This window comes from Oenanthe melanoleuca, chromosome 10 (genome assembly GCF_029582105.1).
Source record: "Oenanthe melanoleuca isolate GR-GAL-2019-014 chromosome 10, OMel1.0, whole genome shotgun sequence".
Classification (NCBI taxonomy): Eukaryota; Metazoa; Chordata; class Aves; order Passeriformes; family Muscicapidae; genus Oenanthe; species Oenanthe melanoleuca.
Genome location: NC_079344.1, coordinates 18,620,452 through 18,644,393, shown reverse-complemented (window position 1 = coordinate 18,644,393; position 23,942 = coordinate 18,620,452). Strand labels below are relative to the sequence as shown.

General features: G+C 40.6%; 1 protein-coding gene across 2 annotated transcripts in view; it reads right to left on the bottom strand.

The window, feature by feature from the left end:
- The window catches only part of SCAPER (S-phase cyclin A associated protein in the ER), a 132,774-nt gene that overhangs the window by 8,987 nt on the left and 99,845 nt on the right, over positions 1 to 23,942 (bottom strand). For both annotated transcript variants that reach the window (XM_056499517.1, XM_056499516.1), the window contains exons 27-29: positions 22,790 to 22,945; positions 13,094 to 13,328; positions 10,018 to 10,167 (exon numbers count right to left, since the gene is read on the bottom strand). In XM_056499517.1, the coding sequence (XP_056355492.1) occupies positions 10,018 to 10,167; positions 13,094 to 13,328; positions 22,790 to 22,945 (541 nt within the window). The remainder of the gene's footprint in view (positions 1 to 10,017; positions 10,168 to 13,093; positions 13,329 to 22,789; positions 22,946 to 23,942) is intronic.

Here is a 23,942-nt window from a genome sequence, read left to right as displayed (position 1 = left end):
AAAAAGGACACAGAATGTCTCAGCAGTTGCATGTCAAATCAGATGTAAAATCTTATCAATTCAGCAGTTAATTTTACAGAAAACTAAAACAAGAATCTTTTTGCCTTTGAAACGATACTTTCATGATCAGGTAACTGAGTGCACAAACAAGATTTTCATCTACAAAACTAAAATGTCATTTAGAAAGTTGAAGAATGACTGTATGTAAAATACTGAACAAATATTAGTTACATTGAAGTGAATTGATAATTCATATATTCATATCATTCATATATTCATACATTCTGAATAGACATGTAATAGAAATGCATGCTAGTCACTTGTCAAGAACTAGCAGTTCAATTAAACTGCCCTGAAGAAGATTTATTATGGAGTAGCATTTTTGGTGACAATCTGAGTTTCTTTTTCCAAGTTGTAACTGCATTCACAAAAAGAGGAACTAAATGAATTTAAAACTCAGCTTGCAGTCTTCCAGAGATTTAAAGAAGATTATGATCCCAAATTGGTTTGCAATGGTTCTATGCATGGATGTTAAATATTATCAGATATTTTATTGCAAATAACACAATAAATGGTTCTGTGTCAGACCAAAAACCTTTTCACTGCTTGTGCACTACACAAGGTTAGTCCAGGATTACTGCAGACTGGAAATGCTGATTTTCAGAGCAATATTTAGTCTAGTTCTACTGGTGGATTTAGATTTTCTTGCTTCACTTGGACATTTGCAGCTCTGTAAAGACATCATTCATGTCAGTTATTTCCGTCAATATATGCAATAAACCCACCAGGATTATCTTTTAAAGAAGTTAATTCATTTTGTAGTCAGGAAGAACAGTAAGCCAGCAGCAAACTTCTTGTGTGTGGAAGGGCAAAATGAAGAACTGAGAAGTGCTTCACTTAGGGAAGAAACTTTGGGAGCAGTGGCAGTGCTGGGGCACACGGCAGCCCCAGGGGCAGGGGCACAAGGTGGAGACAGCACCCAGCTCTGGGCACTGCCTCCCACCACCATCCCCAGCCAGGCATGCAAACCACCATCATCCACAGAGGAAAGGGAAAATGGGCAGCAGAGAAAGGAAAAAGACTGCCAAAGAGAGAACTGAAATCTGCAGGCACAAACCCAAATGGTGAGTTTGAACAAAACCTTGCACTGCTCTTGTGTGACTGACCCTGCATGAAAATGCTATGTTCTTAGTACTCTGCAGTCAAGCTGATGGTTTTTGTTAATTTGGACCAAATATTAGCAGCTGTAGCTCTTTTCTCAAGTGAAAACTGAGACAAAGTTATGCTAATGTGGATCCAGGAACAAGCAGTTGGAAAATTCAGAACTTCCTGAAGCAAAACTTTCTTTAGCTCTTGGAGAAAAACCTGGCAATGAAATGGGTTGTTCCATAGGTACTGAGAAACAAATCCAGTGCTTATCACTGGGAGCTGAATTCACTTTCTAGAAAAACATCCTTCCCAAAAGAATTTCCTCCCATTTTTATGAAATAAAGCATTAAAATGTGCCCTTTACTTGCTTGTGTTCTTCTGCAATAATGTAGTTCACGTTCAGATGCAATTTTCTTAGAACAACTCAGCCTTAAAAGTTAATGGTTCTCTGAGGGGCACTCCCTGCCTTCCCTTCTATCTCAGATGACCTGTGCTTCCAAACTTCAGCATGGCCATTATAAACATTAGGATCCTAAAATGGTAGTTGGTTTGGGAAGCACTAATGTTTCTTATCCATGTATTTATCATTTATATAAATGTCAATTCTAATTTGTACTAACAAGTAATAACTTCATTGAACAGGAACTGTGCATCTAATTCCTGTAACAATATTCCATCAAACAGTTAAATCCCTTTGTTTGATGTCAGGTTATTTACAACTTTGTAAAAGAAATAAGTCTTTATATTAGTAGTCCAGAGTTTCTCTTCAAAGTTAGATCTGCATTATTTCTTTGCTTCTATATAAACAGATCTCATACTGCTAGTATTTAATCAGCAGAATATGTCACCACTTAGGCTCTTCTTCTGTTTTAAGGTCAAGCTCTTTTCTTTCCATTTTGCAAACTCCACTATTGGCAGAGCTCTGAGCAAAGAATGTTCTAAATTCCTCCTAGCATTTCTCAGGAATCACAGCCCCATTTCCATGCAAGAAGAAACTTCCAGTTTTTGTGTAATCATCCTAAGACATGTGAACATTTAGGATAGGGGCCAACCACGAGGGCAGCAATGCACTGAAAATGTAAAAATAGTTATCAAAAGTGATGCTAGTGGAAAACCTAGCAAAAATTCATTATACAAAGCTTTTGAAAAAATGCAGCCCAAAATGACAACTAACAAGTCACCTTAGTTATAAGACAATGAATGAAGTATATATAAGATTAAACTAATCAATAAATAAAGAATGTTAAACAAATATTGTAAAAGATAAACTTAATTACAGTGTGATGAAAGGAAAATGGAAGCAATTCTAATATGCATTGAAGTTACCTGTGAATTCAATACTAGTCCAGGCCACAGGAGAAAATAAAAATCTAATATCCTAACTGGAAAAGGTATGAAGGAGAAGCCTAACTTCTGAAGTGATAGCATTTCAGCATTTATTAGCATATAAATAAACATTTAAATGTGAACTTGTTCTCACTCTTTATGTTAATCATATACTTAAGGACCCTATTAAACTAAAGGGTATCATTGCTTTCTAGAAAATTCTAAGCTTCCTTGTTTCCACTACAATGTAATGGAAGATTTATATGTTCAAGCGTTGTCCTAATAATTTTTTAATCAGAAAATATTATTATAGATCCAACATATGAGAAATACATATATTGTCAGATAAAATTTAAAAAATCCCATAATGGCACATCTCAAATCCTCAGGTATTATTCTGAGCCCTGAAGTGATTAGAATTAGCCTTTGTAGCCCTACACTGTTTTTGAAGAATCATCTTCATACTCAGGTAACATCTTCAGCTTGGATGATGAACCACTTCTGAACTCAGGCTGCTGCTTTGGGCAAAATTCTCCAGCCATTTCCCAATGAAATCCAACTGATTGGAATGAAGATGATTTAAAGGGTAGAGAAGAAACAGGACCAGTCAACAGAAGTTCAAGCAAACTGTTGGCTGAGGTTTCTGCCAGCATCCTTGGAAACAGAGCTGGTTTGGGTCAAAATCCCCAGAAGGTGTGAATAATTCAAACATTACAGTCTAAAACACATAAAATCTTTTTGTGTGTCTCAGAGCATTTTCTCTCCTCAAAAGCAAATGTTTTCTGTCACACTCTGGAACTCCACTCACAAGTAAGCTATACAGTCCTGGAATTATTATCCCTAGCACGTTTTGTCTTACAGTTTCCACAAGAAATGTAAAGGGTTTGTCAAAGTATCCAATCATCAACTAAAAAGCTTGTGAAACACTGAGCCACTGGACATATTACAGAGCTGGTGGAGACAAAGCTTCAAACAGAGAGCAACAAAATGTGCTTTTCTGCCACGAAAAATGAGCTCCAATTTACCCTTTACGAAACCGATTCATCTGCCATGAATGCATTTTGTTCTTTACGTTTCAGTATCGCTTCAAACAAGTGTGACTTGAGCTGAACATGACACAAGGGGTTGGGGAGACTTCTTTGGGCCTCTTGCAGGCTCTGAGCCTCCGAGCAGCATCCAAGGAAGAGCTGTCAGCTGCTGGGAACACAGAGCAGGCCGGCGCTGCCTCTGCATGGGGCACAGCCACGGCAGAGCCCTGCCGGAGAGCCCAGCCTTTATGAGAGCAGCACAGGGAGTTCCCTCACACATGAGGCCAGCCAGACAATAGCTCCCAAGGCTGATTAAATATTTGCAGCCTTTCGAGCTGGTTTTAAGTGCAGTGTGAAAAGCAGTTCCCAAGCTCAGGGCGGGAGCGGGCACAGCACGGCGGGCGTTGTGCAAGCTCCTGCCTCCGTCCAAAGCCAGGCCGGCTCCGAGCGGGGAACAAACTGCTTATTAGGCAGGATTATGCCAAACTCTGTGGTGTTTCTTCGATGTGGACGAAGCTGCACTGGGGATTAAGCTGAGACCACCAATCCCCTTTTATCCTGACCCAGGAGTAAGTTTAGAACGGGGCTCTCCGGAGGCAGCATCAGCCCATGGCTCCCTCTCTTCTCTCCAAGCCTCACTTAGGGACTGTGCTTGACGGCTGTGAAAGTACCAGCTTTTATAAGATAAATTTATTCTTCTGTGCTTACAGTTTGAGAGAAAGACGGTAAGATAAACCCAAATGCATGAATTTCTCACACAAATTCTATTCACTTTCTCTCCTCCTCCCTAATCAGCCAATCGTCATGAACTGAAAATAAATACACTTTACTTCACGCTAAGTCTTTGCTCATATTAAATTACCTTCCCCACATCCTCTCAAAAACCCAGGATGCACTCTGGAATGTTAGAAATACAATTAAGATGTGACAGTCCCAAATGCTTCTGACATATTTGATTTGCTTGGTCATAGATCATCCTTAAAAAGAAAAAGTTCATCAGGAAGCTCAAACAACAACAAAGGTGTCTGACAAATTACCTAAAAGGCATCCCCACTTTTCCCTGACTGCCCAGACAGGAATGCCATCTCTCCTGGTTCACTTAAGTGAATTTATGTGGCTGGGGATGTGAGGCTGCAGAGCCAAGGCATACATTACAGAGCTGCCTTAATGTACTCCGCTCCAGCCTGGGCACTTTAATCCTCGGGGGATTTCTGCTCACAAGCTGAAGTGCTTCTAAATGGGAGTCAAGACTACAACTTCACATGAATCACTCACTTGCCAAAATCAGCTATTCCAAAAAATTTACCAGCCATATTTCTTGTTCAAACCTATAAAGCTTTAAAACATCTGGGTGTAGGGATTTTCAAAAAACTTTTAAAGAAAAAGCCCATAACCTCAACATGAAATCAATACTCCTAAAAATCCCTGTTTCAGAAGAACCTAACAAAATCAGAATTAAGTAATTTCAGATCCTATTTACTTACAGATAGGGATGTTAACTGCACGGTAACTACCAATTCCTGCATCTTTCCTCTTTGTGCTGTACTTTCATAAAGTCCACCTACCAGATCAAAATTGTTCCAATCCCTCCAGAACCTAGAGCAACATTAATGATGGAAGTTTAATGATGGCCTCTAGTAAACAACCCATATGGAAACTCTTCATAACTTGCAACTTTTCCTGTTGACTTCGGATTTTCACAATTTTTCCATTTTAGAAGGAATTTCCTTCCTTCCCCCTAATGCTAGTGAAAACTGGCCCCATACTAAAACTCAATATGTACTAACTCTGTCAAAAGCACAAAATTATTTTCCTTCAGAAGGTCACTTTTAACCTGAAGTCCCTTTGTAAATGTCCCTTGCAGCCCAATACTTGTAACCACAGCTAGGATGTGGCATACAGAGATATAGGTTTGTGATATACACTTACAATTTTATAACAAAGGCTCCTGCTACTTGATGACACAAGGACTGCCACACAAAAGAAATGCTTAGAAGAAAGTATGACTGTAAGTCAATCATTTAACAAAAAAGGGAAAATAATCTTGGATGAAATCTTTCTTGGGGACTAACTACCACACTTTGGGTGCCACAGATTTCAAGATCCTTTCAGAACTGTGCCTACCATACAACATTTCAATTTCTTTACACAATATATTTTTACCTGGGATAATGCTGTCTGATGTCCTACATATTTAACATTTAATTCCCTCCCAAAATATCCTGAAATCTCACTACTCCTTACTCCTTTACCTGGAGTCAGCTGGGATGCCTGAAAGATGTTTTGCAACAGATTTTCCACAGCTGTATAGCAAGGAGTAATTTCTAGTAGGTGACGGATACTATTAAATGTAATTCCATGTGCTTCTATTTTCAGCACAGGGATTACTAGATATTAATAGTTCAATGATTTATGAATTTATAATAACAAACCTTGTTATGGACACCAATGTCTGGGAATAGAGGGTTTGGGCAGAGAAGTAAGTTAGACTTGTGCAGCTGGAAGACTTTTGGGAATGAAATCCCTTCTTCAAGGACACACAGTGTGCATGTAAATTTAAAAAAAAACTTCTGAGAGAATTTTTTACTGCTATCTACAAGACTAATTTTATAACAAAGTTCTGAAAAGCTGCACTTACCTTTTCCTAACTCTTTCAGCAGAGATTTTGTTTTGCAATCTAGCAATAGTGTCTTCTAGAAGCATATAGTTCATATCTTACAAACCCTTAAAGTTGGTGGGATTCTTCTAGAGCACTCTAAATACAGTGTGTACCCAAGACTGGGAGAACAAAACCTATTTTTATTTAAATAAAGCCATAGCAATGCAAACAAACAATGCAACTTCTTTTGGACCCTGTCAGCAAGACCCTGAGTCTGAGGATCTGATTTGTGAGGAGTTTTCAGATTAAAAATATTCCCTAACTGCAATGAATATGGAAAGATTTCTATTCCCAATGCAACAATGTGAAAGAAAGCAAATCATCTGTCATTCCTGTTAATTTAATTACAGGACTACATTCAATTATTCAATATAATATGCAAATAAGGTGAGTTGACAGCACATGCTAATTATATTCATTATACTAATTAAATCAAACAATAGAACAGAATAAAAATGTAATGAAATAGAAGGATAATTTTAATTAACAAGAACATTTTAATTAGAAACCATAATTCTACAGTCTGATATAGTAGGGTTGGCTGTGGAAAGACTGGACATTATTTTTATTACACAGTTCAGCTTGACATGTCCATCCTTGCTATCATGGGACCTGTTTATGTAGGGCAGTAGATTAAATGGTGGCCAGCAGAAGAGAATCCCCTTCTCAGAGGCCCAGCAAAGCTGAGCTGTGCAGCAAGGGCTGCCTGGCTCTGCACTAAGCACAGCTTCATGTGCCCACACTGAACACACAGGGCAGCTCAGGCTCAGTCCTGGCCTTGGAGCCTTTCAAATACTGAAGGAACACTCCTTGCTTTTTGCAATTCTCACTTTCATAACTGATTTATTTCCTCAGTGACAGCAGCTGCCCTGGAAGAACTTTATGAATGTTAAAACAAAATAGGAACGAAGGAAAGGAATATTACTAATATATTATATGTGGGCAGAGTCAGCAAAATCACAGACTTTCTAAAATAAACAGAGCAAGCACTATCAAAACACTGAGGAATGTGTTCCTCAGGAATCCATTGTCCCCTCAGCTCCTCGACAGAATCACTTGGGCCTGGCCCAACAGCCAGGCGTGGTGGAAACACCAAGTGGGAGCCCAGCAGAGCTCCTGTGTGTGGGACCCACCAGGAGGGGCTGGGGGAAATCTGAATCTCCAGGCTGCACAGGAGAAAAGCTCTTTCCTCCTTCCTTTTTAATTTGCTACTCAACTAACCAGAAACACTTCTACAGACAGTGTAATAAATGTACCCAAACCTACATTATATTAAATGACTGGCATATGATGCTCTTGGAAGATTTTGTCCTATGACTGTGAAATATTTAGGAAATTGCCCTCTTATGATTTTCATAGTGGTAGTAGTTCACTTACTTAAATCATAGTACTACTACAGAAGGTCAATGCTGAGGCTGGCAGGCAGTAAAATTTCTGTTTTAGAAATCTATCTATTCTCCAAACTGGGGAACTGCTTGGCTGTTTGTTTTTTGGTATTTTTTCCTTTTAAAGTTGTCTTTTTCTTCCTTCTTCCAGCATGCTGCTTTGGATATTTATCTGTTGATGTGGATAGACAAAGGAACCACAAAAAGAGACACTGAAAACTCCGAACAACTGTTTGTCCTTTTTTGTTTTGAGAAGTGAAAGGAGTGAAAACATACCTCTGTTTGTAGTAAGAAATACAAATTTACAGAGGAAACAATTTTAAACTATAAACATTTCCAAACAAATGCACATTTGACTGCAAAAAGAACCTGAAGCTGCCTTGGAATCCGTCAGTTATTAACTCAGTTGAAGTTGGTTCAAATACTAACTAGAGCTATCTGGCTTTACAGAAACGTGTTTTCATAGCTCAAGTCTAGTGTATCTATTTTTATTACACTGTACTTGCCAGGACTTCAAGCCTACTATTTGAAAACTTTCACTGTGAGACCAATTTTTTATTTTTAGTAGGACTCCCCAGATGATCAACAACGAAAGAAAAAATTGGAAGCTCTTAACATAATAAAAAATTAAACCATAACTGAATGAATAGAAAGCACTTCCCTCTTCATGAAAAGCAGCCTGTCTAGTGGAAGTCACAACACAAGGAGCACCTTAAAATAATGACCATAAGCAAGTCATTCTGCTTTGCCTGGTAGTAAAAGAAAAATTACTTCCTTTCACCAAAAAACCTTCCCAGGATTTTTCAAGTACCTGAGTGAGGAAAGCTTCAGTTTTTTGAAATGCTTTTTTAAACAAAAAAGCCAAACCCAAATGCCTCTTCCTCAGTTAAAATCTTATTAATGAGGAATATTAGAGATTACATAAAAAGTTAAGCCTGACATGTGAGATTGTACCTACAAAGCAAACCACCCTAAAAGAGAGCTTTAAGGGTATGAGAAGGACTGACATAACATGGCTGGCTGACTGAGCCCTAAATCTGACCTTGAGTGCTGCAGAAACCATCCTCAGCCCCAAGAGCCCGAGCTGAAGGCTCCAGGACCAGCTGGGGAGCAGAGCCCAGCCAAAGGCTCCCTGGGCAGCAGCACTGCAGGCTGGCACTGCTACAGGAAACCCCTCTGCTCACTATTCCTGCAGTGCCAGCCCTCCAGGCAATCCATCACTTCTGTTTGGACTGGTGTGCCACAACAGAAATTTCTGACCTGCAGACAGAACACAGCATGGTTTGCTGGCAGCCAGCTTGGGCAGCACAGGGACTCAAAACAGCAGCACCATCACATGGGGTTTAAAAATGACCATGCTGAAGTGCTGCCAACAGGCAGCTCCAGATCCTGAGAGGCATTTGGTCACACAGGGCAGGGAGGCTGCACCATCCTCCCTCCAGCTGTGGCCAATCCCACAGAAAATCACTACAGAATTATAAAATACTATGACAGCATTGTCAGCTTTAAGATATAGCAGTGTTCCAGTTCTAGCCAATCACTGTAAAGATGTTATTGAGCAGCTTTTCTCTAAAACCTTTCCTGGCAAGTTGTAACACTTCCTCCTGCTCAACAGCTGACCTGAGGGCACTGAACTCCTCACCCTGAGCCCCTATCCCAAAAGTTGAACACAACAGGGAGCCAGGTGATAGAAGCAGAGAGAGAACACAGTGAGCACCTTCACAAAGTGCAGCACTCAACTGAATCATACCCAACACGTGTAATGCAGCACCTACACATTCAGAGTCAGCTTCAAAAATATATTCATATTCATATTCAAAGAGCCAGTGCCAAGCCTTGCCCTGCCCAATACACCCTGAGATGTTACATATGAGCTGAGGAAACCAGGAGATTTTTAAGACCAATGTATTTGAAATATTTTTTGAGTTTTGGGTCTGTGTTACTTTATAAGCCAGTAAGGGAGGTCAGAGTCCAGTGGAAAAGTGGACAACAACCAAGGAAGCTCAAGGGGAATTTCCACTGTTTCTTGCACAGGTCATTTAGTTTATGACTGAAAAAATTCGTGGAGAAGAATGGCCTAAACCTGAGCACTGGCAAACAGAGAGACAGTTCCATTGGCATCCAAGGACAAACCTTCATGGGAGAGTAGCTTAGTTGGCTTTAAAAAGGTTTACCTTGGGTACCACAACCATCTGATCAAGCTGTGAAGATCTGATGCTAAATTAGAATTAAAAATATCAGTTGCTAAGTAGACCTTGGCAGTCCAAATCAAGGCAATGGTAGCATAAGAACTCCAAATGGAGTTTGCTTAGGGACACCCAAAATAAATGTCTTTGTCTTAACACACTAGTTCAGTTTCTCTTTTGCAAACACATCCGTTTGTGCTCAGGGGATGAGCTGAGTTTCCTGGAGGGCTCCATGACTAAATGTGCCCTTGATAACTTGTGATCCCCTTTTGCATTTGCCTTACCTGGTTATCTGGGTTGTTTACAGTGAAGTAGCCCACACAAATGATGACCTCGTGCAGCAGTCCCTCGCAGGTATGCTGGGAGCAATACCCCAGCAGGGAGCTGATAATGTGCCTGAAGGCCAGGGACAGTCCTTCAGCTCCCACAATTGACTGAAAAACAGGCCAAGAAACAGACATTACACTCCAGCAGTGTGCTCCAGACCTTGTGTGAACTGTGTGCACACCAACTGCACCTCCTGGGGTTTATTTGCCAAGTGCAGACAGTGTTCTTTGCTGTGGAAGGCCAGAACCAGATCTCTTTTTTCAGCTGCTTACTGTTCACAACTGGAATATAACATCAAAAGCAACAGAAGGAAGAATAAATTCAAGTTTTCAGGAAAAGCTGGATTCTGCTTATTTGGCATTCAGCGTAGCATTAGGCTGACCATTTAATTTGACATACACTACATGCTCCAGGAAAATTTGGTAATATCTCTTAGAAATAAGCAAAAGAAACCAAACCATCTTCGTTTCTGCATTTCTCATTTATAACTTGCACTCTGAATGGAATACAATGATTAATAACAAATAATGGCTTTTCAAACATTACAAAAAGTTAGAAACATCCAAAAGGAGAGAACATTCAGCTGCAAAGCTTCTTGGGATGTTTTTTAAAAGTAGGCAAATTGCTGTAACGTGGAGATTCAGAATTAGATTTTATCTGTGCAGCCTACAGCCTCTATTTAATAAACATGTCAAGCAGACAGAGCGACACAGGGTCAAAGGGGAAAACTAAAGCACAAGGAATGAGCATGACAGTCTCCTAACTCTAATGATACAGCAATGCAGGCCTGAGAAAATCTCTTTCATTTCAGAGTTTTCTTCATTTTCTGCCTTGCAGCCTGTGGTAAATACATATCCATAAATCCCAGGCTGTGGCGTAGTTTAGTCTCACTGAATTCGAAATCCACCCAGCAAAAGCAGGATCCTTGACAATGAAAGCAGGCTCAGCTGTGGATGCTTTCGATCTTGAACTTCAAGCATTCTGGTAAGGCAGTGCATTTTCAAAATTTAATGCCCAGCACAGCCACCATTTACTGCTTTCTGTCGTCTAAATGCACGTTCTCAGGTCTGTCCTTATTTAATTAGTGCTGTCCATGCATGCTGTGACCCAGCACTCTGGGTTTAACCTCCCCTGATAACAACAGGTCAAAGGGCATCTGAGTTTGTGTATAAAAGTTAAACTAATTTTTCAAGGAAACTGTGCTTCCTTTTTAGCCAGAATTAACATCAGCTCAGGACCCTGTGCTGTTTCTCACTACCATCTTTCAATTGTTTAGACTGTCAAATTAAATGAAATATATACCCATGAGCCATCTGTGCTAATACAAACTTGAGAATACCAGACCTCTTCTGCTAATCAGAACCCCCTATTCCACAGTCCTACTAATTTGTGATAAAACTGTTCCTCAGAGATAATGATCACACAGTGCATAAAGGAGGCTTTTCCCTCTGCTGCCTGCCAAGACTCACAGGTCAGTGTCCAGCACTGCCTCAGGTGGATGTTACTTTTAACATTACAGAAACAAATCCCACTAATGCAGGGGAAGGGAGAGCTGCTGAGGCCACCCCAGCTGCCTGTCCATCACCAAGAACACGATGCCCACAGCCCAGCTGGGTGGTACCTCCTGAACAAAGCCCTGAGCTGAGGGAAGCAACTCTCACTGCAATAGTTACTGACTTGCAGCAGCTCAGGTAGAACAGACTAACACAGACCATGGGATTTGAAGTTAATGCTGACTGTTAATTATAACTGCTGAGATATAATGGCATTGGCACAGGGATTAATACAGACAGGGTAAGCAGGAGTTTGTGTTTTAAAAATGAACAGTGATTTCTTGGGATATCAGGGAGCAGCCAGTGAGATTTGCTCCAGCTCCCCTGCAGACTGTATCTGTTACAGTTCAGGCCTGACTGTGGCATACACCTGTAACACCTACAGCAGCACCTGAATAACCAGCCTCAAAGCAAGAGGTGCTGAAGGAGGTGTAGCAAGGAACTTCCTTGATTTATAGAAAGAAATGGGGGTCAGTGGTGTGCAATGAAACTCCAGTGGTGTGTACAGTGAAAATCCATCAATACCCTGCTCCTGTCCCTGTAAAGAACCCTGAGTAGCTGCTGCACATGAACACCACTGCACACAGAGGTCTTGCTGCTGTTGTTACAGATTTACCAAATGTACTGAAAACCCATGGCAGGAGCCACACCAAATTCTTCACTTGGGAAAGGCTCTGGCTGAGTTTAATGCATTTCAGATGGAGAGTGTAGTACAACAGAGAAAAATTACACATTAAATGAAAAAGAAACCGGTTCTGTTGAATTGTGTAAGACTGATACTGCTAAATGTGTTTTCAAAGCAAGGCTTCCTGGCAGGTGTTTTATATTACCAATACAACTTTACCAACTCACCTGAGAAATAAACCAGTATTTGTATGGCAAAATCGTTCATCTACACTCAAACTCTGTTCACAGACAAAGGCAAGCAGTCCTTCTCAGCACTCAAAATTCAGCACTTTTTAGTTTGTAATTTAATAAAAATTATGAAAACGTATTTTCCGATTTTAGGTCAACAAAATTTTACTTGCTAAAAAAAATGATACCAATTATCAGTTTCAGCTGCACAATCTCAAAGCAAGTGGTCCCTGAAAGCCCTGGAAAATGTAATACATGGTTATAATACAAGCAAACCCTTTCATATAAGAAAAAACTGCTGTTTTTTCCTTTTGACTAAGATTTTTCTCCTTACACTTTTGGGGCTCAATAAATATAAAAAGTACTATGCTAGAAACAAGTAAAAAAGAAGTTAGAAGACATAATGGATCGAATTCAGCATTTAATGCATTCTAAATTTTCACCTTTTGGTTAAATTCATCAGCCACAGCTATATGGTAGACATAACAACAGTTACAAATGTTATGCACAAAACCTAACATTTAAAAATTCCTTCAATAACTAAGATCTTACAAGACAAAACTTAGTCCAAAGATTTAACTAACAATTATTTCCCCACTAAGAGAAGTTTTAAAACATCTGTTACCTGGAAGACAGGCAGGTCAAGAACAGCAAAACTATTGAAGAAACGTAAACTCTGGATGGCAACCTGGACTGTGCTGGTGGCATAGCTGTCCTTAGGGCTGGTGTTTGGGTCTGAGATGGTGCCATGGAAAAGGACACAGTACAGCATGTGCAGAACCCCCACCAGATCTGTGGCCTGCAGAGCTGCTGTGAGTCCTGTGGGGTCCTGACGTGCTGTGTCAAAAACATTCCAGGACCTGCAGGGGAACAGCGAATGGTGAGAGCGAGCAGAGCTCAGCAGGAGCCAAATGTCAGAGAAACTGCACAGGGAAGCAGGGAAAACCTGATGCCTCAAGTGCCACGAAACCACAGCATTTCCAGAAAATAGTTCAGCAATTAGGGCACTATCTTATTCTTTCTACTCACAGCGCAGCTGGATGGTTCAGGACCTTGCTTCACATCCTGTGCCCATGCTCGTGCTGCCAGGCAGAGTCTGGGGGCACTGTGGGAGCACACAGGGGCTCCATGCCAGCCCTGCCTCGGGTCAGCAGCCTGCTGTTCTCACCTCTGCTGCTTGCTAGAACAGCCAGCAGCAGTGGGAGCACTCCCTGGAGCCTCTCCTGCCACAGTGATGGGCTGCAGGCACTGAACAAACTGCCCACTTAAGTACGAAGGGAGTTACTGGGAACAGATGATCTTAATAAAAGATTCTGCAGGAATTTAAGAATGAAGTGGTGGAGCAGTAGGAAAACACACTGCTGCTTCCTTCAGTCAGATGCTGTTATGGGAGACTGCAGCAGGGCAGCAAAGCACAGGCCAGTACAAACCAGCACAGCTGGGGCACACGGGAATGGGCTTCTCTGCCATCTTTTGGGGATGCACATAAAATAAAGGAGAAGGTTTTTGGTTACCCAGGATATCAGCATAGACAGGCAAATAACTCAGGACTGCCCTTTCCATTCTCACATCCAGAGTTTCAAAAGTACTTAACATAATCCTCCATGATTTTTACTACTCATGTTTTTTCACATTATTAATAATCCAGAAGATGAAGCAGGACAACTACTAAGGAAAACTCACAATATCACTACCCTGGAGGCTAAATGATGGAAGGTAGGCAAACACGAAGTGAAGCCCCAAAAATAACTCAGCAAGTTTTATATTCTCTGAATTCTAATTCAAACCTGTAACATAAATTACCTGAATTCCATTTTGGAAACACATTTGGTCAATATTGGTAATCATAGAAAACACTTAAAACACAGCAAACAGTAACAATAAAAATACGCTACATCAGGGTCTGGATTTTACCTCATCTACTGTGTTTCCATCTTTAAAAAAAAGAAAAAAAGAAAAAAAAAAAAAAGGAAGTGTCAATATCAAAAGAGACTTGAAAAATCGAGTGTATATATGATTCCTTTTTATAATCAAAGGGAAATATGACAGATTATATGAGAAAACATTATAAAAGGACAACTTAAATGAGGGTATTTTCCCCTTTCATAACTAATAAAAGCAAAGGAAATGGAAGTGAAAACCAGAACCATTTTCTAAGATAATCTGTAAGTTTGAAGAGCTCAGTTTAAGGCAGCAAAGAGCAGACACTGAGAGGGCTCAGGACATTCCTGTGGAGCACAGCAGTAAGGAGCTTTCCCTTGGCTAGAACTGCTCTCAGTAATCTCTCCTGTATCTGTACCAGGAGCACCCTGCACCCCTGCTACAAACACTGCCTCCAGTGACATTTCTAACACAGCTTCTAGGCAGGCTCACTAATCCTGCTTCTTGCAATTACAGACAGACTTCCTCAACAGAGAAACTAAACCATGAGCTCAGCAAGGACAACCTTGCCAACCATCACCTTGTTCTGTTATTTTCCCTTTTCCTAGTGAAGCAAATAAAGCAGGCAAGAAAGCACCACCTTACCCAAAGAGCATTACCCTGAGAATTTCACTTTGGTAACAGCACTCCATGGCTTCCTTGGAGCAAAGGGAGGGAAAGAGGCAGAGCAGGACCATGAACCTGCATCCCCAAGGTCCCAGGGCAGCCCTGAACTCCGGTGAATATGACAGGACAGTACTTGGGCTCTACACAACTTGCTCTGGTGGCACCCATCTGTTTGCAGCTCTGTCCCCTGACATCTTTACCTTTACAAAGCAGTAGGTCAGATGATGGAAGGAGTGATCTCATCTGAAATTAGCACTTTGGGTACCATTTCTGAGTCAGTTCTATTTGCAGTCTGTGAATATCCAGTGCTACTGAAAAAGCTTTTCAGTGCTGTACCCTCTGCTGCTACCTGCAGGATCAATGTCCCAGGCCTGCTTCAGGGATACCTGTGCTGCACAAAACCTACTCCAGACTGCATAAGGAGTCCACAGAAGCAGTTCTGACAGAAGAATCAGAACTCTAGTAAAATACAGTAAGAACAAATGCAACACAGTTGTGTCTGTTTTCCTTAAGACCCTAAGACTTACTCCACAAAGAATAAGAAGTGGAACAAATACTGGAGTTCTAAGTGTGTTTGGGTGGGGCTATGCTGTACAACAATTTATGGCAGGGCTTTGCTTTCCCTGTGCCTGGAATCCATGCCCCAAACCCTCACTTTGGAGCTCTGTGGTGTCTGAGTGTGTATGTGAGAATGGATTCAGCAGAGACACCTCCTGCCCATCACCTGGCTGTGCCAGCTGTGCCTGTGGCAGAGCTCTGGTGCAGAGCTCAGCTCCTGCTGGCACACCAGCCTGGCTGGGAGGGAGGCACAGAGCCCCATGGCTGCAGCAGGAGGGAGAGCTGGCAGCTCTGGGACCACCCTGTGCACAGCCCTGCTGTGTGAGCCTGGGCTCCCTGCTATTCCTCACTCCAAAATGCCTTCTGATGTCCAAGGATTTGTTCTGCAGGGTGCAGTAGCCAAAATGTGCTAACCATCACTTAGTTACACTCGACTAACCAGAACATTCATTGCCACAGGATCGCATGAGAGCACAGCTCCTCCTGCCAACCAGTGTTTCCCAATTTCACTCTCAGCTTTTTCAGCTGCACAAAACAGAAAAGTACACTCACAGTCAAATGATAACCCCAAATTAATTACTGCATATGATACCTCACAGAATTTTTTTCTGACTCTGTGCAATCAGAAGATTGACCAATTTTACCAAAGGTTAAAGTTAGCTTGCTTTCAGCTCTCACTCCATCATTATTTTTAAACAATTCCATATGAGAAAGCTTACATTGCTGGATGAAATCCTTTTACCATTTTGTGCTGCTCTGGAGCAGAGAATGAATCAAAATATACATAAAAAAGTCAACTGTAAAACAACTCTAAATGCAAGCATTAGGTTTTTTGCAGAAAAGATGAACAATTTTGAAGTTGCACTACAGAACGAAACTGTTTAAGAGAAATTAAAAATCTGTCTTCTAGATTTGATGGATTGAAGGAACTGCCAGAAAAAAAATTATTTTGGATGTTGCCTGTACTACAGCTAATGTGTATGTGAACAGACCACTGGCTCCTGTTGAGCTTAACTGTTGATTACATCACTATAAGCCTAAATGTTTACAATAAAAAGGTAAAAGAAGTTATTTGTACTTGCTGTGGGCTTTAAAACAGAAAAAAATCTACATGAAATGATGGAAAATAAAGCATGAACCTCTGTCTCTACTGCTCTGATTTTTGTCAAGGCTGCACAACACTGGGTTTCATACACTGAGCAGATTTTTAGTTCACCTCAAAATGTAGGCCCAGTGAAAATTCAGTGCTGAGGCAAAAACCACTAAAAACCTTCACAGCATAAGATGACAACGTCACACCAGAAAATCAGACTTTACATAACTGAAGTTAAGAGATCAGCTTCCTATAGCTGCAATTCCTCTTAATTCTCTTATTTAAAGAAACTTTGTCTCTGAGCCTGCAACAGCTGTAAAAGTAAAATAGTCACTATGGAAAAAACCCCTTCCATTAATCCCTGAAGGGAAGCAAGACCCACTGCATTTCTGACACTGGTTGATATCGCTGGAAAAACAAACAGGCTTTCAAACTTTAGCAGTCACAATAATTTTGTGTTAACTATAAACATAGAAAAACAGGCAAATATTTATATTATGGTCAAACAACTTGCAGGATCTTAAAAAAAAAAAAGGGTTTAATGAAATGCACCGAATTTTCATTATGGCCTGCCACTGTGATTTTCAGCTTGACTATCAAGGGGTCTCAGGAATTTGTATGTGCTTTGTGACTTACAAAAAGGGTTTAAAAATTAAAAAATGTGGATATATCCATCACAAGAAAGAAAGAAAGATACTAAACAGTGGTACTGCATTGCTTAAAATACACCACTATTTATTAAAAACAGGAATTCAATACAGCTTGATAAGAAATAGCAGAGTCTGCAGAGCAAGTATAAAACTACAATTTCTCCAAGCTTCAATACGAGCAAACTGTTTATATCTGAAAATATATTGTTTTAAAAACTGGTGAGCTAACAAGCAGACAAGCCTCTGTAAGGGTATACATTATAATGTTTGTGTATTTGAAATATATACTCCTGATTAAAAACATGGAGTGAAATGCAAACATGAGTTTCCAAGAGGCTTAGAATATAATCTGTTGGATTTTTTCATTATTAGGATTTAAAAACTATCATCAGTACTTTTTGCTCCTAAATTATTTTATTTAGAAAGAGATGTCAAAATAAAGAGCAAAATAATGATAAAAGAAGAACCAAGAAGTACTTAGCACCTGTCAGACCTTGCTACAATTCCTACTGTCCAGCAGGGATTGCAGTCAGCACAGAAGTGATGAAGTGAAACCTTGCAGTCATTTCAGACACAAGTTGGAGTTGGTTTAACAGCACTTGCTGGAGCTGCTGTCCCTTGGAAGTGGAAGTGGTGAGAAGCAAAGCCAAGGTTCAGGCAGACTTGCATGTGATTCACCATCCAGCAGCCAAAACAGACATTATCTTAATTACTGTAATAAAACTGAGCCCAGCCCAGCCCACTTCCGTGTGCACGTGTGATATGACAGGCACTGTTTGCCTGGGTCAGACCCTGCCTCTGCAGCTTTCTGCCACTGCAGCCTGCACCCACAGCCTCATCAGCTGCTGACACACACCTATCTACCTCACCACTGCTCTGAGAAATAACAGCAAGTTTAACTACTGCACTGCTCTGACACTGCCTTTTCCTGGGGTGACGAGAAAGCATGGAGGCATTTCTTAAATTGAGAATACTGCAGCATTTTTAAACAGCTGGTGTTCCCAGAATTTGAGGGACTATTATTTGCAATATTCCCCTTGTGCACAATGCAGTATCCTCCTTGTATGTGTGTTACTGCTCCCCATTGCACTGCTCCTGGGGAGAACATCCTGCCTCTGTGATTGACTCTTCCACTGCACTACTGCTCTTGGTCTCCTCCTGCTCCTTGCATCAACTCTGTGTGTGAGTTTATTCTCTCATACTCATGGGCAAAAGTGAAACAAGGCATTAACTCTGTGTTAGTGTCAATTTATTCTCTCATACTCATGGGCAAAAGTGAAACAAGGCATTAACTCTGTGTTAGTGTCAATTTATTCTCTCATACTCATGGGCAAAAGTGAAACAAGGCATTAAGTCCAGCCCTCCACAGAGCAACAACCAAACTTCTAGGACAGCAGCCTTAGGTGCAGAGAGAAATAGGGAAAAAGGGGATGCAGGCTTGATGAACACTGGGCAGTAGAGGAGAAGACAGGAACATAAAAAAAGCCTTTGCTGTGCTGCTGAAGGACCTGCCATGGAGATTCTCACTCAGGGTTCCCTCCTGCTTCTGGGGAAGGCAGAGCTGAGGCAGCACAGCCATGCCTTCATTAACGCTCCCTGCATTCCAAGCCTGCTCATTGTTTTCTGTCCTGTGGGTACAAGACAAGCACATTCCAGATGTGTAGTCAGGACCTGAGGGCCCAAAACAGTTCTTGTATCTCTCACATTTACAGGGATTCACTCTGGAAAACAGGGCTGTCATCTTGAACACTGCTACTGGACATCTGCAATTCCACACAGATTTCAAGAGATCTATATGGCCACACAGCCCAGTGTTGTTCCATATAAAGTGTATTTAACATTTTGCTTTATTTCAGGTTAATAAAAATGTCTGTGTTTTAATTTCTGGCTACTGCTACTCCTAACGGTGAGCAAAAACAAATTAAGCATTACCAGGGCCACAATTCTGAAGCCTAAGTATCAAATGTCAGGTTCATCTGCTCAGCAGAGAGAGGTCAATATTCAGACATGCTGCATTTTCTGTTTTCTCCCTACAAACAACAAGGCACAATGCCCTCATTGAGAGTTTTCAGCTCTTATACACTTTATTTTTTAACTCATCAGGGAGGAAGGAGCTCTTCACATCCACTGTTAGCTATAGATGCAATATAGCATCAGAAAAATGGGACTTCCAGCTGGAGGGCTCAAGTCAGCCTCAATGATTCTCACTGGGTAAGAGAAGAGGACAAAAAGTATCAAAACAAGCCTGAAACAACGAACAGGTTAGCAAGGTTTTCAACAAGTGATCATTTATATGTGTTCCATAGTGTTTGGAAAATGTGCTCTTCCATCCACAGCAAAATTTCAATTAAAAGAATCAATTAAACATTTATTAGCCAGTATCAAAAATGATAATTTGAAAAGTAAGATCAATAGCAAAGTTAAATCTTTTTTAAAGACCTTGATCATTAATGGAAAGAAAATCCCTCTCTTTTAATAGGGTATGTTTATAACATATGTTCAGAATAGAGTCCCTTATTTCAATAACATTTTATGATTTTAAAATTGAAAATCCTCCAATTTATGCTTCTACATTAGTAAGACTTTACTGTATCTAACTCTATGATTTTGGATTTTTTTTTTCTATAAGTCTATCACAGTAATAAAAGAAGTCTCTTCTTCATTCATGTCTTAAAATTTTACCATCTACATTATCTCAATCAGAGACCTCATTTAAAACAATGTTGATTTATATATATGTATATATATATATATATATATATATATATATATATATGTATATATATATATATATATATATATATATATATATATATATATATATATATATATATATATATATATATATATATATATATATATATCTCAAATAATTTGAGCCTATTCTCTAATAATCATGATTGTTGTGACCGCTGCAGAGATAGGTGCAGAGAGGGACTGGACTGAGATCACCCCACTGCCTACAGAATTATTTCCATGAAGGAACTGTCCAAATACACACTGGGTATCAATTCAGAGCTTGGTTTAGAAATGCTCTGCTCAATTTGGAGTTTTATGAGATGTGCTTTTGAGGAAGGCAGGAAAGCCTAGACTGGCAGTTCTTCCTACCTCAGAGCCCCAGCAATGGCCCAACATCCTTTGTACCCACAGGACAGGATCTTTGAATTGTTTAAAACCTGAGTTTGAAACATGAAATTCTGGCCCTCTGGAGTCAGGCAGATTCCAGTTGCAGTCCAGTTCCCAACAACCTGGTGGGATCTGAAGGCACAACAGAAGGATCCCCCAGCTCACCCAGGATCTCCCTGTTGTGCTGGGCTGGTCTGAGCCCCAAGGTAGTCCTGGTACCCCAGACAACATTCACTGCCCTGTGTCAGCTTCCCACTGTGCCACTCAATGCTGTCTGCTGAGATCTGCACACAGAGCAGAGAACACTCTATGAAAGTGCTCTCATGAATTTAAAGTGGAATAACAACTTTCTATATGACAGGTAACAGTCTGGAAAAGTTCTACTAAAACACCAGATTAATTTTGTATCCCCATCCCCTGATGACCACTGAGAAGCATAAAGAAATTTCAGACCTGGAACCATCTTATATAGGATATATGAAAAGAACATCTCAAAACTGCTCTTGCAACAATGGTGAAACCCTGCCATTAATTTGGCAAAACTTCTTCTCATGCTACAGTGTCAGAGCACTTGAAACACTTCCCCGGCTTCTCAAATCTCCTAAGAACCTCAGCCCTCAGCTGATGAGAGGGGCTGGTGACTGGGATGGACAGAGGGCTGTAACAGGCAGGCTGGTTTGGTGCTCAAGCCTGGATCAACTGAGCTGGAGAATGAGAAAAGCTGACTGGAAAGGCTGCATTGCCTCCACCACCATTCAGCAGGAATGAAAGAGGCATCTGTGTTTCTCACAGAGGGGCTGCCTTTTGTGCTGCAGATCAGGTATCACATATCATGAATTACTGCAGTGACATATTTAAGAATTCAATAAATTTGAGCTCTGTTTCTGCCACCTTAATCTGTGTTTGGCAGTACCTTTTTCCATTTAAATCACCTCCAAAACTGAGGACTTCTGTAACACGACAGAATTACACACTGCATTCACTGCTTAAATGACAGTGGGCTCAGATGATGAAAGACGTGATTTAAACTGCCCTTCTAATCAGTTACATCAAAGCTTTTGATCTGAAAGTGAAAGACAACAGTTTTGAAATCTCCAGGTTCATTCCTCTCATTTCTTTTCATGCTCAAATGAACAATCTAACCTGGAAATTATGACCAACCAGCACCTTTGGATAAAATCCAGAGCACTGCTGTTTATGGAGGTGGTAGGATCAAGTACTTCTTGGTGTAACTGTGAAGAAAAACATTCAATCCCCCCCAAATTATTCTGGTGCTACAAAGAGCAGATGTTCTTGATGGATGTACTTGTGCAGTGCTGTACTATTTTGGGGTACAAAGATCTCAAATATTCTGGTGAAGTGTGTGTCTGCTACAGAAATTGCAAATACTGTATTACTCACTCTGAGCTAGAACTATTATTCCACTAACAGAAGGGTGATTTTTTTTATTATTTTATTTAGTGAGTATTTGACTTCTGGCAGTGCTCTGCTGGAATTTAAAATGCCAAGTTGGCAGCTTTCAGCAAGGGAAATTTCAGTAAGTTGGGATGGTCTCTTTGGGCTCATATTTCTTGTATTTCTTTTTCCATGTGTCTGTGTCTCTGGCTACCAGCAACAGCTCTTACCTACAGCTTTGTTTCTTATCCTATGTTTTATTAGCTCCAGTTTTTCAACCCTAGCATCATTTTACCCTTCAGGAATGCATTGTGAGTTCTGCCAGCCCTGTTTTCTCCTGACACGTGTAACAGTAATGGTGTGGTAGGTTCTAGTAAGTGCAGCCCAAAGCTCTGAAATTTTGACTCACATGAGTGTCACTGCAGACCACAGACGTCCAGATTTGCTGGCAGGCACATAGCTCATGCACACTTCCCATAGCCTTGGTTAGGTTACAACAAAAAGCATCTTGCATTAGAAAACTCCCTGACAAATCTAGTAATGGCTTTCTTTATGGAAAACAGAATTCCCTTACTGGAAGTGGTATTTTAAAGAACAAGAGCTGAATTAGGCTGCTCTAGAGACAAATCAAAGAGACAAATCAATCAAGAGTTTATTTTAGCTGATAATAAAATACCTCTTGAAGCCCTTGAGACTGGACACTAAAAGCTATCAGTGATAGAAGTCTGTGGAATGATGAGTAGAGGAGGTGAAGTTTGCAGTTCTGGTAAATGACTTGCAAGGATTGAGCTTGGTGCAGGTAACTCATCCCAGCTTGGGGGTGAGAGGGTGAGGAGAGGGAATCCCCAGCACTGTTTCTGCCCCTGTGTGGCCCCACAGCTCTGGCTGGCAGCCTCAGCACAGGCCACTGCCCACCCAGCACGTTCTGAGCTGACAGAGCCACTGCACCCACCTTCCACTGACAGCGAAACACAGCTGGCAAATCCCATGCAACAGGGCTGTGGCATTCTGCAGGAAACTTGCAATTTTGGGGTTCTCATCAACAGGGCCTTGAACAGACAGGAAACAGCAGCACAGCTTGTCCACCAAACCTATGTTCACCATATAACTACAAACAAAGGAAAAAGTGTGTTACAAAAAACAGTCCCACAATGGTTTTGATAATTTTGCAAAAGAAGTCATTTTTGCCTCTCTGCAACCAAGCCACTCAAAAAGCAGGTTGTGATTACTTAAATACTCTTTCTGAAAGGGTTCAGTAAAACAATTCCAATTACAATAACTTCAGATCTGGCTCTCTGTGACTATCAGTAGTTTTTGTTATGAGAGTTGTCAGTTGTAGGATAATTTGCATTATACTGTACAAGAAAGATGAGTGTAAATGTTTAGTTTAGCATACTGTTAGAAGGACAATGGAATTTTGCCATAGTTAGATGATTTATAATAATCTTGATAGCTCTGCAACAGCACAATTTCTTTTTAGTATGAAGAGGCAAACTCTGCAGAACACACTAATTCAAGAAGACAGTGATGTTACCCAGACAATGTTTTATAGCAATACATACATCACAGCAACCACTGCCCAATTGCTGGGCTCTGTTCCCCTCTTATAAATACATCCCCAAGAGCTCAGGACTAAAAGAATATTAACAACCTTCTACCATCAGTACAGAAGGATCAGGATCAAAAAAGCTCTTCAGGACTCAAACCCAATATATAGAAAACCATGTGGTAACTTTCTTTTTAACTGAAAACATCTTTTTTTTGTATGAGGGTTGACCAGATCATCATCACTGATCCTCAGATCACAACTGCTAAAGTTCCTTCTTTGAATTTCTAATAGGTTGGAAACATATGTCCAAAAAATCTGCTCTTCACCCTTGTACCAAGATCTCTCTTGTCCCTAGCAGGTTCTCTCATACTTTGATCATTATCAACTCCACTTAAACTGTACACAGATGTATTTTTTCCATGTCACTTTGCTGATATCACCTCACTTCACCTACTTTCCTTTTCTACCACAACCATCCAGCTTCTCAGACTTCAGCCCATCTCAGCCACCATATTCTGCTGACTTAGGTGAGATCAACTCTCTTTGTGGACACAAA